At 35.4% G+C, this 15,411-nt stretch overlaps 1 protein-coding gene and 1 pseudogene across 2 annotated transcripts; one reads left to right on the forward strand and one right to left on the reverse strand.

Annotated features, from left to right (window-relative positions):
* The first annotated feature begins 1,253 nt into the window (after positions 1-1,253).
* On the forward strand, positions 1,254-2,748 carry LOC107552934 (swi5-dependent recombination DNA repair protein 1 homolog). Of its 2 annotated transcripts, XM_016234983.1 has the most exons (4): positions 1,254-1,371; positions 1,483-1,589; positions 1,750-2,079; positions 2,169-2,748. In XM_016234983.1, exons 2-4 carry the CDS (start codon positions 1,503-1,505, stop codon positions 2,346-2,348), a joined length of 597 nt encoding a protein of 198 aa, XP_016090469.1. In that variant the 5' UTR covers positions 1,254-1,371; positions 1,483-1,502; the 3' UTR covers positions 2,349-2,748. The 2 variants fall into 2 exon arrangements, with proteins under 2 accessions (XP_016090469.1, XP_016090471.1); XM_016234985.1 differs by lacking the exon at positions 1,254-1,371 and having other exon boundaries at positions 1,498-1,576; positions 1,753-2,079.
* LOC107552910 (cilia- and flagella-associated protein 43-like) lies at positions 2,614-15,025 on the reverse strand (annotated as a pseudogene).
* Between the last annotated feature and the right edge of the window lie 386 nt (positions 15,026-15,411).

A 15,411-nucleotide genomic window follows, 5' to 3' on the forward strand; every position in this document is an offset into this window, starting at 1 on the left:
GGTTGCATGACTATACAGCTATTAAACAATTTTAATTTCATAGACAAGTTATAACAAGACAGAAAAAATTCCCAGTAGAAGTAGAAGAGTAAAGGGGTTGAAAAAAGAAGAACATGAATGAACTGAACCACCAATGTAATCATCTTAATTTGAAAAGAGAGGATTTTCTTTTCTTCTTCTTTACTGTTTTTGCAGTGGTTTTGTGCAAGATACTTGTTGAGTATGTTTGTTATATAAGCTACATAATTCATGGATTCATCACTATAATGATTCAGAGTTTGATTCATTTATTTCGACATCTTTGTTTTTGATTCTATACATGGGTTCATTCAAACCGTGTCACCTCTGATTCAGTTTTGGAATCCTATTAGTCCCTTTCATCTGCACAAGACAAGAAGACTGAAGAAATATGTTTAGATCATATGTTGCTATTCTTTATGCATGGATATCTATATTTTTCAATTGATGTAGCTGATTGATATAACAGATATATAGTCAAATAGTCAAAACCTTTTCTGGTATTATGTGATTTAAAAATAATAAACTATGAGGTGCTGCATTCTGCATTTGCAAGTTTTAACCAAATAATTATCTTCACAGTTTTACAATTTCTCCTTCAACCATGTTGTCTACCTACAGTTAGTTTAAGATAAGATGGGTTTATTAATTTGTTCACATTGTCATTTTTGTGTAAGTCCTAACTGTGAATGGTGCAAAATATTATTAGCCTATATATTATTATAAAATATACAAAATAAATTATATTATTTTAATAACTTACAAAGTATATTATTACATTATAACTATTCTATTATATTCTATAAATGACCTCTATTTACAACACCCGTCTCACCCGCAAAGCCCTCTGCATTGCAGGTGATCCCACCCACCCGACACACAGCTTCTTCAGTCTGCTGCCATCAGGGAGGAGACTGCGGAGTCTCCAGGCCAGGACCAGCAGACTGAAGGACAGCTTCATCCATCAGGCTGTCAGGAAGCTGAACTCCCTCCCGACCTTGCCCCCCCTCCCCTCTTTTGCCCCACGCACCACTGAACTCTGACCCTCTAACGGACTCTCCCACTCCCCCCTCCCAAATACACACACACTCTGTCACTTTAATCAGTCGAAATAAGCTCTTTTGCACTACAAATCATTGTTTTTTGCACTAAAATCATTATATCTGCACTGTTGTTTACTTTTACTGGTTTGCACTCTATCTGCCATATGCCTACGTTTCCCATGATTCATGATAATGACGTATAGGCGACCCGGAAATGACGATGAATTTGTGGCTCTTGCACCAATTTCAAAACACACCAAGAAGAAGACAATTTCAAAACTTCAGAGTGCCTACTGATAACATTACAGCTGTAAAGATCATTTTCACCTAGAGTTGCTTCCGATTGTATTTTTACGGCAGAAGATACGTAAATAGTGCCCTGTCATTTTAGAGTTATGTAACTGTTTTCTCCTCTTCATAGCGATTTCATATGATGTGATCATGGAGACAACCCCGATAAAACTGACACCAACTAATGAAAATACACGAAGTACAGCCCAGTCTTCTTCAAGCAGGTCAAGCGCTGCCTTTTTGATATCTAATATTTTCAGATGAAGCTAAAATTAGCAAAGAGTAGATACACCACGTTCATACGTGTGAAGAGCTTATTTTCCACACAAAAAATATGACTGACTGTGCCTAGACTCACATATGAGCATTGTTGATATTTTGTTGATATTTTTTGCTTCAGTCCATGAGTTCCTCACTGAAGGAGAAGTTAAAAAGATCACGCTACTCGTTCAGATCCCCCCACAGTGTGGTTAAACGCCTTAAAATCGCAGATGACGATCAACCACAGGCCTCACAACTGGGAGACACTAACCACAGTTTGACCGACAGAGACCCTGATACTGATGTCAATCTGAATGATACGAAGGAGAAAGTAGACTGTTCACTTCACACAGCTGAGCCTGCACAAAAAGACTCGAATCAGCAATATGAAGAGCTAAGAAAAGCAGTGAAGGAGAAATCAGAAACCATGCGAAGATTAAAGATGGTCAGGATGTATAGGAAAAAGGTAAACATTTATTTCTTAATCAAGTATTGCAATTAACACGAATGATGATGTTCTTTCAGTTTTTCACTCTTTGCGGTCTTTTCTTTCAGAATGACCTGCCCCAGCTGCAGAAGCTCACAGACAAATGGAGATCCTGTGCTCAGTCAGTGCTGTGTGAATTACCCACAGAGGGAAAACAAGTCAGTCTGTCTCAGCTTATAGACAATTTAGGCTTAGATGACAAAATACTGCACTTTGACAGGACAGAGGAAGACTTCACGGACAACTGAAATGTATCGTTTGTATTAATTTTATTGACACTATTTAAATGGGTTGTAAGAAGCCTTTTCAGACCAGGTCATTCATCAATATATTCAGATAGGAAGACTATTCACATTATACTCTATATAACTCATTGCAGTGTGAATTTTGGTAGGTTTATCAAACTGTATTTTAATTTATTTTACTTCTGTTGTCTTTTCACAACTTTGTATTGAAATAACTGTATTTTTCAACCAAAAGCTGTAATAATAAATCTCAGTTATGTATCCTAAATCAGTTGTAGTGTAGTTGAGAAAGAGATGGGAAGTTCATCATAAGCAGTTTCTCAGTATGAGTATCTCGTCAGATTGTGCTCTGACTGTGTTCAACATTTTCTTTCTTAAGATGATATCTGAGTAGTTCTTCTCTGCCTCTGTGTCTTGGTTATCTCCCATTGCTGGAAAACAAAATAATATTTGTGAATAATATAAAAGAGTTATTGGGCCTTATACATGAACCATGAGCAGAATTTACAGTACAAATCATACATAAAAGTTTAAAAATGAAAAATTAATTTAATTCAATGGTACAATTTACTCTGCAGATCAAAATGTTTTTTAATGCTTTGGAAAAAGTATCTTATTCTCACCTAGGCTGCATTTATTTGATCAGTAATATTGTTAAATCTTATTATAATTGAAAATAACTTTTCTGTCTGAATATATATATTACTCCAGCCAATGCTCCAGTCTTTATTGTCGCACGGTCCTTCAGAAATCATTCTTATATGCTAATTTGGTGCTTAATAAACATTTATTATTATTATATCAATGTTGAAAACGTTTATGCTGCTTAATATTATTGTGGAATCCATGATAGTTTTTTTTTTAATAAATAGAAAGTAAAAAAAAAAAAACAGCATTTATATGAAGTAAAACATTTTAAATGCCTTTACTGTCACTTTTGATCAGTTAATGTGTCCTTACTGAATAATAATAAAATTATTAATTTCTTTAAAAAAATAAATGCATTTATGAATGATTAACACAGTAATCTCTCATGTTTCATCATAGGCCTCGTGTGCTCTAAACGACTAAGCAGTCTATTTTTGCTAAAAACAAATTGTTACTTAAAACAGTTGTGTCTTTAATGGGGCAAGATATACAGTCAGTTACCAACAGCCTCGTAAATATTTCTTCTCTCTGTGACAGTTATCTCCATGTCAGCCACTTTCAAGTCGAGGGCTGCGTTCTTCTCTTGCATTTGCACACCTTGTCTGTCCAGGTGCTTTATCTGTTTCTTAAAAGTCTCAACATTCTTTTGCTGAGTCTGGGCAAAGAGTGGAACAAACCAAACTATTATATCTGTCAATGAATTTGATTCATGTAATTATCCAGACTTTACAACTTTCTGTAAAGAATTTACAACTAGGGAACACATGTGCTGAGAAATATGCATCTGGAAAAGTTACTTTATGCTTAATATCTCCGCTAGGTACTTGGAAAAAAAGGTTTTCTGTAAATCGGTGGTCCTCTCCAGAGTTGCGAGCTGCTTTGACACCCTGTTGTCATTATTTGTTTCATTTAGGTACTGACATTAGAAAAAATTAATACATTTGTAATTGTAATATTTTGTCATTCAATTTCACTTTAAAGCAAAGACAAAGGTAGTCCTGAGTCATAGTTTCTTCTTGTCTTAGATCTGTTAAATAATTCCTTTTCAATTTTCACTAGCTTACTTTATCAATCATATACCTGCCAGGGAAAAAAAAAGCACAAAATGAATGAAGAATATTTCAACCAATATTGCGATGCGCAGGGTCTATATGTCTCTGGTTTTATTGCTGAGATCCTCCAGCTGCATTCTCATTCTGCTGTGATCCCACTCCTGCTGTATGATTCCTTTGCGGAAGTCTTTACACTCCACCATGCTGGCAATCTTCTGATCTCCTAAAGCCTGATAGGTAAACCAGCAATAGATAAGTTAATCAATAACTGTATTTATTAAATTAGAATTTATTAAGTTCTCTGGTGTGTCCAACTCTTCCATGGCCTTCATCATCAGAGAGTCCATCAGATGGTGCTGTTCCTAATAGCGCCCCCTCTTTGAACGGGTTATTTTCAGTCTGTGTTTTCATCCTCTGAACCCTGTCAAACAACACTCTTACTGTTTTTAAAGATAACTGGACAAGCACATGTCTTATGAAGTTGCAAGTCCTCTGAAATTATACCTTGGTCTGCATTTGTAAAGCTTATAGAGCTGGTCAATTATGTGTCCAGGGACGTCAAAAATCTCTTTGCGTAAACCTTTGTCAAGAAGCTTAAAAAAAGGCAAATGATTTATAAGACTTTCTTGGTGAGAACATTATGGATATGCATATGCATCATATATTCATAATCTTACTTTTTCCTCAGCGACTGTGTTATCATACTCCTCTCTAGACTCATCAACAATCTCCTTGTGTTTTTTCAATTCCTCCCCTATTTCATTCTGACAGGAAAGAAAGGTGAATCACACTTGAACATGTGCAAAACAGTTTGTCTCACAGGAACGGATTAGCGTGCCACACAAGTTTGTTCTTGCATGAAATTTTTGTCTCTCATCATCAGGAACATCATAATAGTCTCAAGTTATAACTGCCAATTTCTGACGTTATATAGAGTTACTGTGAACAGACAACAGCAGTGCTGAACAAAAGATAAGAGACAGAATATCTATAGATCACCTTTACAATTCGTGCCTTTTCAAGTTTAAGGCTCAACTGTTTCTCTCTGCTTAGGATCTCTTCTTCGATTTGAATGGAGTGAACCAGGTTAGCAATCTTGAGCGCCTCCTGAAGGATAAAAACTCACAATCTATAAGTAGTAGATGCGCAGTTACTGTTACGTAACTACAGTGTTTGCAAGTCATGCGATTGCACACAATAGGCCCCTGAAAAGGTGACATGCAAAAATGCAATGATGTACTGTATCAGCTTACTTGGTATATGACCATCTCTGATTTCACCTTCCTTTCAAACAGCTTTGTGAGTTTTTCATCAAACATCTGAGTAGCCTCTTTGATAGATGTCAGCAGTTTCTTCATTTCTGTCTCTAGTGTCTAGAGAAACAGGCAAAGTGGTCTACAGTGTTAAAATGATTTGAAATGGAAGGGAGTAATTGCGAATAATTCACCCAAAAATGCAGATTTGACATCAATGATGCCAAGCACCCATTGGTTTTTGCATTTACTGTGACAGACTTTGAGATGGCAACTTTGAATATACCTAACTGCAAATAAGATTTTTTTTAAAGTTATTGGATGGTTTCAGATGATTTGTAATATAGTATATGTGCTATATGGAACACTCTGGTGGATTTTTTATCATTTTTGAAGCCTGACAGTTAAAACCTACAGAGTTTTCGATGAACTATCCCTGTTAGTTGTGATCAAAGTCATACCTTTCTGTATTTCTCTTTCTCCTCACTGAGCTCCTTTGCTTTTTTCAAAATCTTTGAAGCTCTTTCTCTCTTCTTCTGTACCTCAGGTTTAGACATGAACTCGGGCTAAGGTACTTCCTGTAAGTTAAGCATATCTTAAATGTTACTTTCCCCTGCCTTTATCTTCTTTTTGGTAAATACGTTTTTGCATTCTAGTAAGATTAATTCTTCTTCCACCTCATCATCCTCAGCATGTCCTCTTTTTTAAGTTCCAGAACTCCACCCATCATAACACTGAGTGCATGATCTCTCATGTTGTCAGACTGCAATGGAAAATTTGTTATCATCTACAGCATGAGACAAACTGAAATATCCACATTACAGTTTTTGCCAATATAAGCCAGTTTTCATATTTCAGTTTAATATATTATACTACACTGCTGTTCAAATGTTTGGGGTTGGTAAGATTGGTAAGACATTACAATTTAAAATAATTTTCTATTTTAATATATTTTAAAATGTAACATATTCCATAATGGGAGTAATGTCGTTACTCCAGTCTTCAGTGTCACATGATCCTTCAGAAATCATTCTCATATACTGATTTGGTGCTCATGAAACATTTCTTCTTCTTAATGTTGAAAACAGTTGTGCTGCTTTATTGTTGAAACCATGATAAAAACATTTTCTTTAATGAATAGCAAGTTCAAAAGAACAGCATTTACTTGAAATAGAAGTTTTTTTGTAACAATGTAAATGTCTTTACTGTCTATTTCTGATCAATTTAATGCATTCTTGCTGATAAAACATGTACATTATATTTATTTCTTTAAAAATGACCCCAAACTTTTGAATGAAAGAGTATAAATTGATAAAATAAATTTATATTAATATTTTTCATATGAATATATAATTACTAGATTCAAAATTCATGGATGAATATAATATTATATTTTTATAAAAGTAAACTGTTAAACATGGATTACGATATGAAAATAAGTAATTAATTAACTGTTAAAAGCACACCTGTTGTGAGGTACAGTAATATTATACCTTGGCTGCAAGCCTTTGCCGTTCATCTTCCTCTCTTAGCTTTTCTTTTTCTTTCTGCTCAGGGGTGAGGCATTTCTCAATTTTCTTGATCTAAAAACACACATAGATTCATTTGTGAGGCCCATTGTCCACAATAATACACAATATTAAATCAGTGTTTGCCATAATTACACAAATGAAACCATACAAAAACTATATTCAGTTTGAAAGAAATAAAATGGGTGTACGTTCAGACTTGTTAGACAACACATCTGGTGAGTTGGACTAGTAAAGGTAAGATAAATTCTGGATTAACCCTAGATTTTTTTAAATCTTAAATAGAGACTGCCTGTGTTAGCTCTTTAGCAAGGTGATTTGGTTGATTTTCTGCTCTCTGATGTGTAAATTGAACTGGCTGTAGAGATAAGGATTGACGCCTCCATATAGAGCACTCAGACTGCCAGTCAGTCAGAGCAGGACTCTCTGTCTTACTGTCCTCTGCCTCCTCTTCCTCTTTGTCTCCAGAGATTGTGCTTAAAATAATCTCTTGAAGCTATGAAGAATATGTATATTATTTGTGTCAAATTTTGTGAAATAACAGAAACAAACACTGTGTCATGGTATGCTGCTATTTGTTCAGTATGAGGCTTTGGTTGCTATGGAGGAATCCATTCCAACAGCTGACTCATTATTGTTTGAGTAACACACTGTACACTTATTTGTGAATCTTCCTGTTCAATCTGCCTCATGGTCTCAACCCTCTGAAGCTCCTCAAGTTCCTTTTCAGTGCGTTCCTTCATGGGGTAGTTTTTCACCTCATTTTCTGAATGAAAGGCCTGGGGGGCAACAAAATGCACACAAAGACACTGACACTTGGCAGCTGTATAGTATTTCTAGTTCTAGGTAAGCCAGGTTGATGGATGTGGATATTATTACTGTTTTTCCCCTTACATAAAATCTACTTTCTTTTTATACTAGAGACCTTAATGGATTTCCCTTTGACTTGCATGGAATCCCAGCATTCTTTCTTCAGGATCTCCCTCTGATAGCACTTAGCCAAATTCTCCATCTCAACCTCTTTTCTCACCTTAAACAACATAAATACACATCTAAAATTGGTAAGAAAAAATTCTATATAAACTGAAAAGCTTGTTTGTATAAAAGATGTCTAATTAATCTACTCTTCATCATCTGTAAATAGTCATGTTTATCCAGGTAAATTCCTGTTTTCCCTCAAGGTTAATTCCTGGTGCTCACGTTTCTCCATGTCTGGCAGACTCTCATTCTCCTCCATCATTGCTTTGATCTGGAGTGATGCAGAGACAATTAAGACTAACCTTTCAACTTAAAATGTGTGTATGGAAACAATAATATGAAAGAGAAACAAAAGGTGGACGATTCTTTCTCTTACTGTGTCACAAAGAACTTTGATGTTTTTCCTTAGGTTCTTCTTTGTCTCTGCATACTGCTGGGTCTCTTCTTGGAGAACCTGTTTGGAAACCACCAAAGTCATGATCTTATTATTAATATATTATCTTTCAATTATTCTAATTCTCACTCATATACAATGCTTGATGTTTGTGGAAACCAGTATCATAATCTTTCAAAAGTTTGGGGTTGGTAAGATTTTATAAAAATCTTTTTGAAATAAGTCTCTTTCCAAGACTGTATTTATTTGATAAAAAAATACAGTAAACCAGAAATATTGTGAAATATTATTAAAATTAAAAATACCTGTTATCTATTTTAATATATTTCAAAATGTAATTTATTCCTATGACTGCAAAGCTGAATTTTCAGCAGCCATTACGCCAGTCTTCAGTGTCACATGAAATCATTCCAATATGCTGATTTGGTGCTCAAGCAACATTGGTTACAAAACATCTTTTGTAATGTTTTTACTGTCATTTTTGGCCAATTACTGCATCCTTGCTGAATAAAGAATTAATTTCTTTAAAAACTTTTTTTTTACTTTCCTAGTCTAATGTTACATAAGGTTGTAACACCTTTCCCTGTACCACATCAGTGGTAATTATTTTATGTAAATATATTTTGTAATCTTGGGGATTTTTTTTCTGCTGGAGGCCTGTGATTAACCCTTTTAAACTCATAAAATAAGAAACACAATATGTGAAAAGAATTAGCTGCCAGCAGCAAATAATGCTATATTATAACTCTATCAAGGCAATATTATATTGTTAACTAAACAGTAGCACATAAATAAATTTAGACACCAACTGCATCTAGTTTTCCGTCAAGCCATGTAGAACTAGTTGGAGACACAAAATAGTTTTCCTCTTATTCAGCTTCATGACTCATCTTTCCCTGCAGGAAGAATTTTATGACAGCTTATATTATGTGTCCCAAGGAACAGAACATCTCCCCAGTAAAACTGCTTAACCAGGTACAATATTGTGCATAAATATTATTTAAACATTAGAAAACAATGTGTTTCTATACTTCTCCTGTATGAAATGAGGAACATCTGGTCAGCGATTGCATCTGTGGATCCCAGTCAGTCATTCTGGAGAGGACAGTGTTTTCTGAGGATACAACTGACTCAAAAGAATCAGCAACTGACTGAGCATACTGGTTGGCTGCATTTGCTTTGCCAGCCCCAGAAAGCCTTAACCTGTTCAATTTAAATGCATGTAAAAACAAAGATGCTTCAGGTACAGCTTCAAGGGCATTTTGAAACTACCAGAGAGAGAAAATATTGCTATAGATCAAAGCATAATAATATTTGTCCATTTGATGTTTTTTGAGAGCCCTGAGCTCACCTGAGCCTGCTGCAGATGAGTGAGCCATCCCTCAGGCCCACGGTGATGAGGGTCTGATTGTCTGGGGTGAAACAAACAGATCCGACTCCACCCTGCCAACTTGAGTGGCACTGCAGCTGTACATACCTGTCCTGCATGTCAAAAGTACGCACATTTACATCACATCACATATTTGGGCAGTTTCCGAGAAACATGCTTTTGCTAGCCCAGTACTCATAAACAGGGATGTGACAAACAATACCATTGTTGAGATCTCACAGATGCACAGCAGTCTCTCCCCACCAACTGTAGCCAGCCAGGTTTGATGTGGGGAGAGCTGCAGAAAAGCAGGACTCAGAAAATGGCCCCCTGCCTCCTTCTCTAGTATCAAGTGAACAGCTTTCTGTGCATTAGAGGGCTTTTCTCCACTCTGTATATCACATGAGAAACTGTTAGGAGCGGTGCCAAAAACACAAAATAAAACTTTCATCAGACTATAGGTGTTGTCTGTTGTTACAGCACCTCGGGGATACTGAATCTTTGCAAGACTTTTCTCTGTTGGCAGTAACCAGATATCTTGTTTATGCCCAGGACACAAGAGCAGAGAGCATGAGGGATCTCATATAGGCAGCTGTGCAGGACGACTTTACACAGACGGCCATAGACATTTGTCCCCCTATTTTTTTTAGAGAAGATTTCTGCATGCCAGCCTCAATTATGGTGTTTTCCTGATACCTGTAAGCTGCTGCACAAACAATGTCATTAGCAGAAGCACATTTCCCTCACTGATTTCTCTCTCTGTCTTGTTGCATAGCACCGCCACTTCTCAACCTGTTTACTTTCCTTGTGGTACAGAGTAGAACGGCTTACAATGGTACCTGGAGCCTCTGAAAAAAAATGTAAAAAGACTTGTTAGAAATTACTTCAAACTTTAAGCAAAAAAAAGTATATAATACAGTTCAAAATTTTGGGGTTGGTAAGATTTTTTTTATGTTTTTGAAAGAACCTTCTTGCTCATCGAGGTTGCATTTATTTGATAAAAAAGCAGTAAAAAGAAATGTTATAACAATTAAGAAACTTTTTATTATTATCAATGTTGAAAACATTTGTGCTTTTTGTGAAATCCATGATACATTTTTTCAGGATTCTTTAATAAACAGAAAATTAATTAGAACAACATTTAATTAAAATAGAAATATTTTGGAATTTTACATTTCTTTACTGTCACTTTTGATAAATTTAAAGCATCCTTGCTGAATATAAGTATACATTCCTTTAAAAAAGAAAATCTTACTGACCCCAAATAGAGAGAATTGAACAGTAGAGAGTGTCATCCTAAAAATTACCAATCCATCCAATAATTTAAAATCCTTCTGATGGTCTTGCGCTAAGCACAAACATGCGTGAGTCTGATGCTCCTGTGAATAAGAAGTCGCCACCTTGATCAAACCTGTTGAACAAATTTAACATACAGTATGCTCGACATTCAATACACAAGAAATATGAGAGCAAATGATCATGGTGCTGTGAAACTCACACCAAATGGTCTACAGGGACATGGTAGAGATGAACTCTGTGAACTAGTCTGGGCTTTTGTTTTGTGGTCATCTCCACAAACAGGACGCCTCCAGTGGCTGTCCCTACAACAACATACAGTGCTATGAGGCAGCATGCCATACTGGTCACCTGAAGTAAAGTTATACCAAATAACACAGATTTATGTACAGCAGACTTATTCACCTGATTTGGGAAAAATAATTGGTGTGTGTCGTATAGAACCTCCAGTTATAGCACTAACGTGTCTGCAGAAAGATGGAGCCCATGCAAAGTCCATCATCCAGAGCCCACAGCTGTACGTCTCCTGTTTCTCTGACTGACTGCAACAGTGAAGATACAGATGCCTTATTAGCTTCAATATCTACTTTGTATTTTAATATTTATATTGTAATACTATACAAATATAATATGTATCAATATATTTATTGTGATTAATTAACCAATTGACACCACATGTTCTTTTACCAAACAAATGCTTCTGTCAGTGTATAATGGAGCAACAGCCACAAAATCTCCAGAGTACATCCAGAACTTTGACAACTTTACCATTCAGCAGTGGTTTGAATTTGTAAACACAGCCCTATGAAGCAAAACCAGAATTTATTCATTATGTTTCTCAGCATTGTCTTTATTGTATTGAATTGCATTCTGGCATAAATATAAGAATATGAGTTTTTAACATGACATTTTTGATCAAATATTATATTAATATAGTGTATATTATAATAAAACTTTTTACATTCATATTATTTTAATATGAATAATTAAAAAATACACTAACATTATCATAATATATAAACACTTACTGTATTAGAATCTATCAGCAGTGTCTCACCGTCTGGGGAACAGCATATATTCGAGGATGCATCATCCAAAGCCCAAGTCTGCACCACCTCCAATTTGTTTCCTTTAATTTGTATGTTTCGTAAAATGCCTTCCTGTAATTGATTTGGAAATGCTCTTGAATCAGGCTGAAATTATGTCTCACTTGATAAGAGATTAATGTCTACACATTTACACATTTCAGGCCTCATATTAGGGTGATGATAAATACAATTTCTTACCATTCCTGCAGCAAAAAAAGTAGAGTCTTGCAGTTCTAAGCTCTGGAAGCTGCCTTCCTGCAGGGATGTTTCACTGTCATCTGTGATGTAAAATTACTACAAAGCTCTCAAGAAGACAAGGAACTAAATTAAGTCTAGAATTCAAACTAGTTAAAAAAACATTTACATGTGAAATCCTGAAATGTTCTAATTTGATATGTATCAAGTATGAGTTTACCTGTGGGGGTTAAGTCAGTTTGAGGTTTATATAAGACAGAGACAAGCAAAGTATCAGGATTCACACAAAGCAGGAAACCTTCCTTGGAACCAACATATAGGTCAGAAGAATTTGATCAGCAGATGGCACTTGGACACAGTTTTGGTTTTATTTGTTTCAAAGGCTTTTGGGAAAGACACATACTATTATGCTGTGACTTTGACAAAAATAAAGTGCTATTTAAACCTTCTGATTATGATGTTGAAATCAACGTCTGTTCTTTTGTTTTAATCATAAAATATTGTCAGAAAAAACATCACTTTATACAACACTAATAAAAACTCATCTTCAGGAGAACTACTATAAGAAAACACTCTACTGTAGATACAGCCCGTACCACAAAATTGTCAGCTCTGTCTCCACTCAGTCCAGGGATTGCTGAAATGGGCATCTGAGGACCTAAGTGAGTCAGCTTCCCACTGAGCATACAAGACAGGTTTGTTTCACACTCAATAACTGAACCATCAGTGGCAGGGAGATTGACAGCACTGGCAAGAAAACATAAAGAAAGGATAATGGGTAAAATAAACAGTGTGTGCATTAATTCCATTCTTGGCATATGAAATCCATGTGCAAGTAACAGTGACATCTGCTGGAGAGGCACTCTACCTAGGTTTCATCAAATGATGATCTTTCAACATTCCAGATGGCAAGGGACCTCAAACTTACAGCACCAATTTGACACCATTTCATAGGGTTAAAAACCAATGCTGTGACATCCTCTCCCAAAAGTTGATTGCTACAAAGGGAATGCCGCTCTCCCAGTTCCTAAATAGTGGATATTAAATAATAATATTAAAAAATAATAATAAAATATAAATAATTACTGTAGCAAATGTCAGACTATTGTAAAACATTTGACCATAATGTGATGGTGTGATCAGGCACGGAGGAAGCACAGACTAAATAAGGGCCAGTATCACACAGTACCAAAGCTGTATAGCCCAGTTTAGCTGTGCCTAAAAACTAAAGAAAAAGCACTAAGAGTAGAGTTTTATACATTAATAGAATTTTTTGTGCACTAAAAAAGTTTGATAGCATCTACAATCAGCACTCATAGCTTGTTATTCAAGGAAATAAAAATAAAAAAACTGACCTTGCAGTTCACACATCAGCTCAAACTCTGGATAGTTGTAGACAAAGATGGAAGGGTTCAATTTGAGGTCAGTGAAAGCAAGACGCCTGCGATGCCCACTGGCTGTAAAGGCCCCAATTCCAGAACCAGGACTCTGCAGAGTGTTCCTCGTCTAGTTTCCACATTGAGGAAAACAATGAAATTCCCGCAGGTGTAGCATGTTGTTTTCTTGTCGACAAATGTAAATGTGCCATTGTTGAATCCTTGCACCCACCTTATACATAGTAATAAAAATAAAAGTAACATTATTTACCATTTATTTTGCATGCACTCTCATCGTTGCATTGAATACATTATTTGTTATTTTATATTTACTTGAGTGAAAGTACAGATACTGCTGGTCAAATATTACTCCATTACAAGTAATAGTTGTAAAGACAGATTTTTACTTAAGTAAAAGTACAGAAGTACTTGCTTTTTAAAGTACTTAAGTACCAAAAGTAAAAAGTTTTATTGTCGTACATAATACTTGCAATACTTCTGAAGCAACTTAGAATATATTACACCTGCTGAATACACTGACTAGCTTGTAGTATCTTTGGAATAAAGAGCTTTTAGAATTTTAAAAACCTATGGGGGGGGGAATAAATAAATATTTAACACCCCTACCCACCCCCACAAAAGCAGGATGGTAGGGATCTCACACAGCTCTGACAGTGTGTGCACACATCTATGTGTAGCCATTCAATCACATTTGAACAGAGTGGACAGTGAAATCCTGTAAATACAGAGTGATAAGGAAGAAACAAAATCAAACCTGCTTTAAAACCCAGCAACACAACTGTAACTGTATAACTTTACAACAGAAACACTGCTTTAACAAAAAAGCAAAACAGCAAGGCTTATTTGACATCAAAACAAAAATTTTAAAAATGCTGTCTAATCACTCTCACTGTACTTGGATGTCACACACAGAACAGTCTATGCAGTTCTGCTTCAGTCAAACACCTTTTGTGTTTTATTAGGAGATGCACAACAGTTCTTCTGTGGCTTTATAGGTAATATTTTCACGTACACAATTTAGCAAAATCAGACAATATTGTGTCTAATATATACCACAATATTAACTTCTTATTATTGAATTGTTGTAAATAAATATCACATTTGCAACTGGTCAGTGTTCAAAAAATGCTGGGGAATCACTTCATGTAGCCCTACAAGAGTGATTACTGATAAACTGTCTGAAAAAAAGAAAACCAAGTTTTAGAGATGAAAAAAAATCACCCACTGACTTTCAAAGCTGCTACATAATAACGACTTTCTACTTCGAGGACCTTGATAGAAATGTAGTGGAGTGAAAAGTACAATATTTGTCTTTCAAATGAAGTGAAGTTAAAGTTATAAGTTCCCAGAAAAAATAATACTCAAGTAAAGTACAGATACTCAAAAAGTGTACTTAAGTACAATACTCAAGTAAATGTACTTAGTTACTGTCCGCCTCTGTTCATAACTTACCGAACTTCCAAGTTTCCCAGCACATCCATTTCAATCCGTCAGCTAACCCTCAGCGTGCGTCTGTTTCCATAGCAACCCATAGCACGCGGACTTGAGAGTAACATTTTATTTTGATTAATTATATAACGTCACATTTGATTTGTTTTAAGATTATGCTACATATAAGAAACATAATATAATATTATAAACATAAATAATATATACATTCAAGTGTATAGTATTGAATTGTTGTAAATAAATATCACATTTGCAAATGGTCAAAGTTCAAAAAATGCTGGGGAATCACTTCATGTAGCCCTACAAGAGAGATTACTGATAAACTGTCTGAAAAAAAAGAAAGTCACATTTTAGAGAAGAAACAAATCACCCACTGACTTTCAAAGCTGCTACATAGTAACGACTTTCTACTTCGAGG

This window comes from Sinocyclocheilus grahami, unplaced genomic scaffold, assembly GCF_001515645.1.
Source record: "Sinocyclocheilus grahami isolate Dianchi unplaced genomic scaffold, SAMN03320097.WGS_v1.1 scaffold461.1, whole genome shotgun sequence".
NCBI lineage: Eukaryota > Metazoa > Chordata > Actinopteri > Cypriniformes > Cyprinidae > Sinocyclocheilus > Sinocyclocheilus grahami.

What these genes read in the sequence shown, in the direction of transcription:
- LOC107552934 (XM_016234983.1), top strand. Translation starts at nt 1,503, where the DNA reads ATGGAGACAACCCCGATAAAACTGACACCAACTAATGAAAATACACGA. An exon ending in CAAGCAGGTCAAGCGCTGCC is followed by an intron (nt 1,590 to 1,749) that starts TTTTTGATATCT and finishes TATTTTTTGCTT; the next exon opens with CAGTCCATGAGTTCCTCACT. An exon ending in TCAGGATGTATAGGAAAAAG is followed by an intron (nt 2,080 to 2,168) that starts GTAAACATTTAT and finishes CTTTTCTTTCAG; the next exon opens with AATGACCTGCCCCAGCTGCA.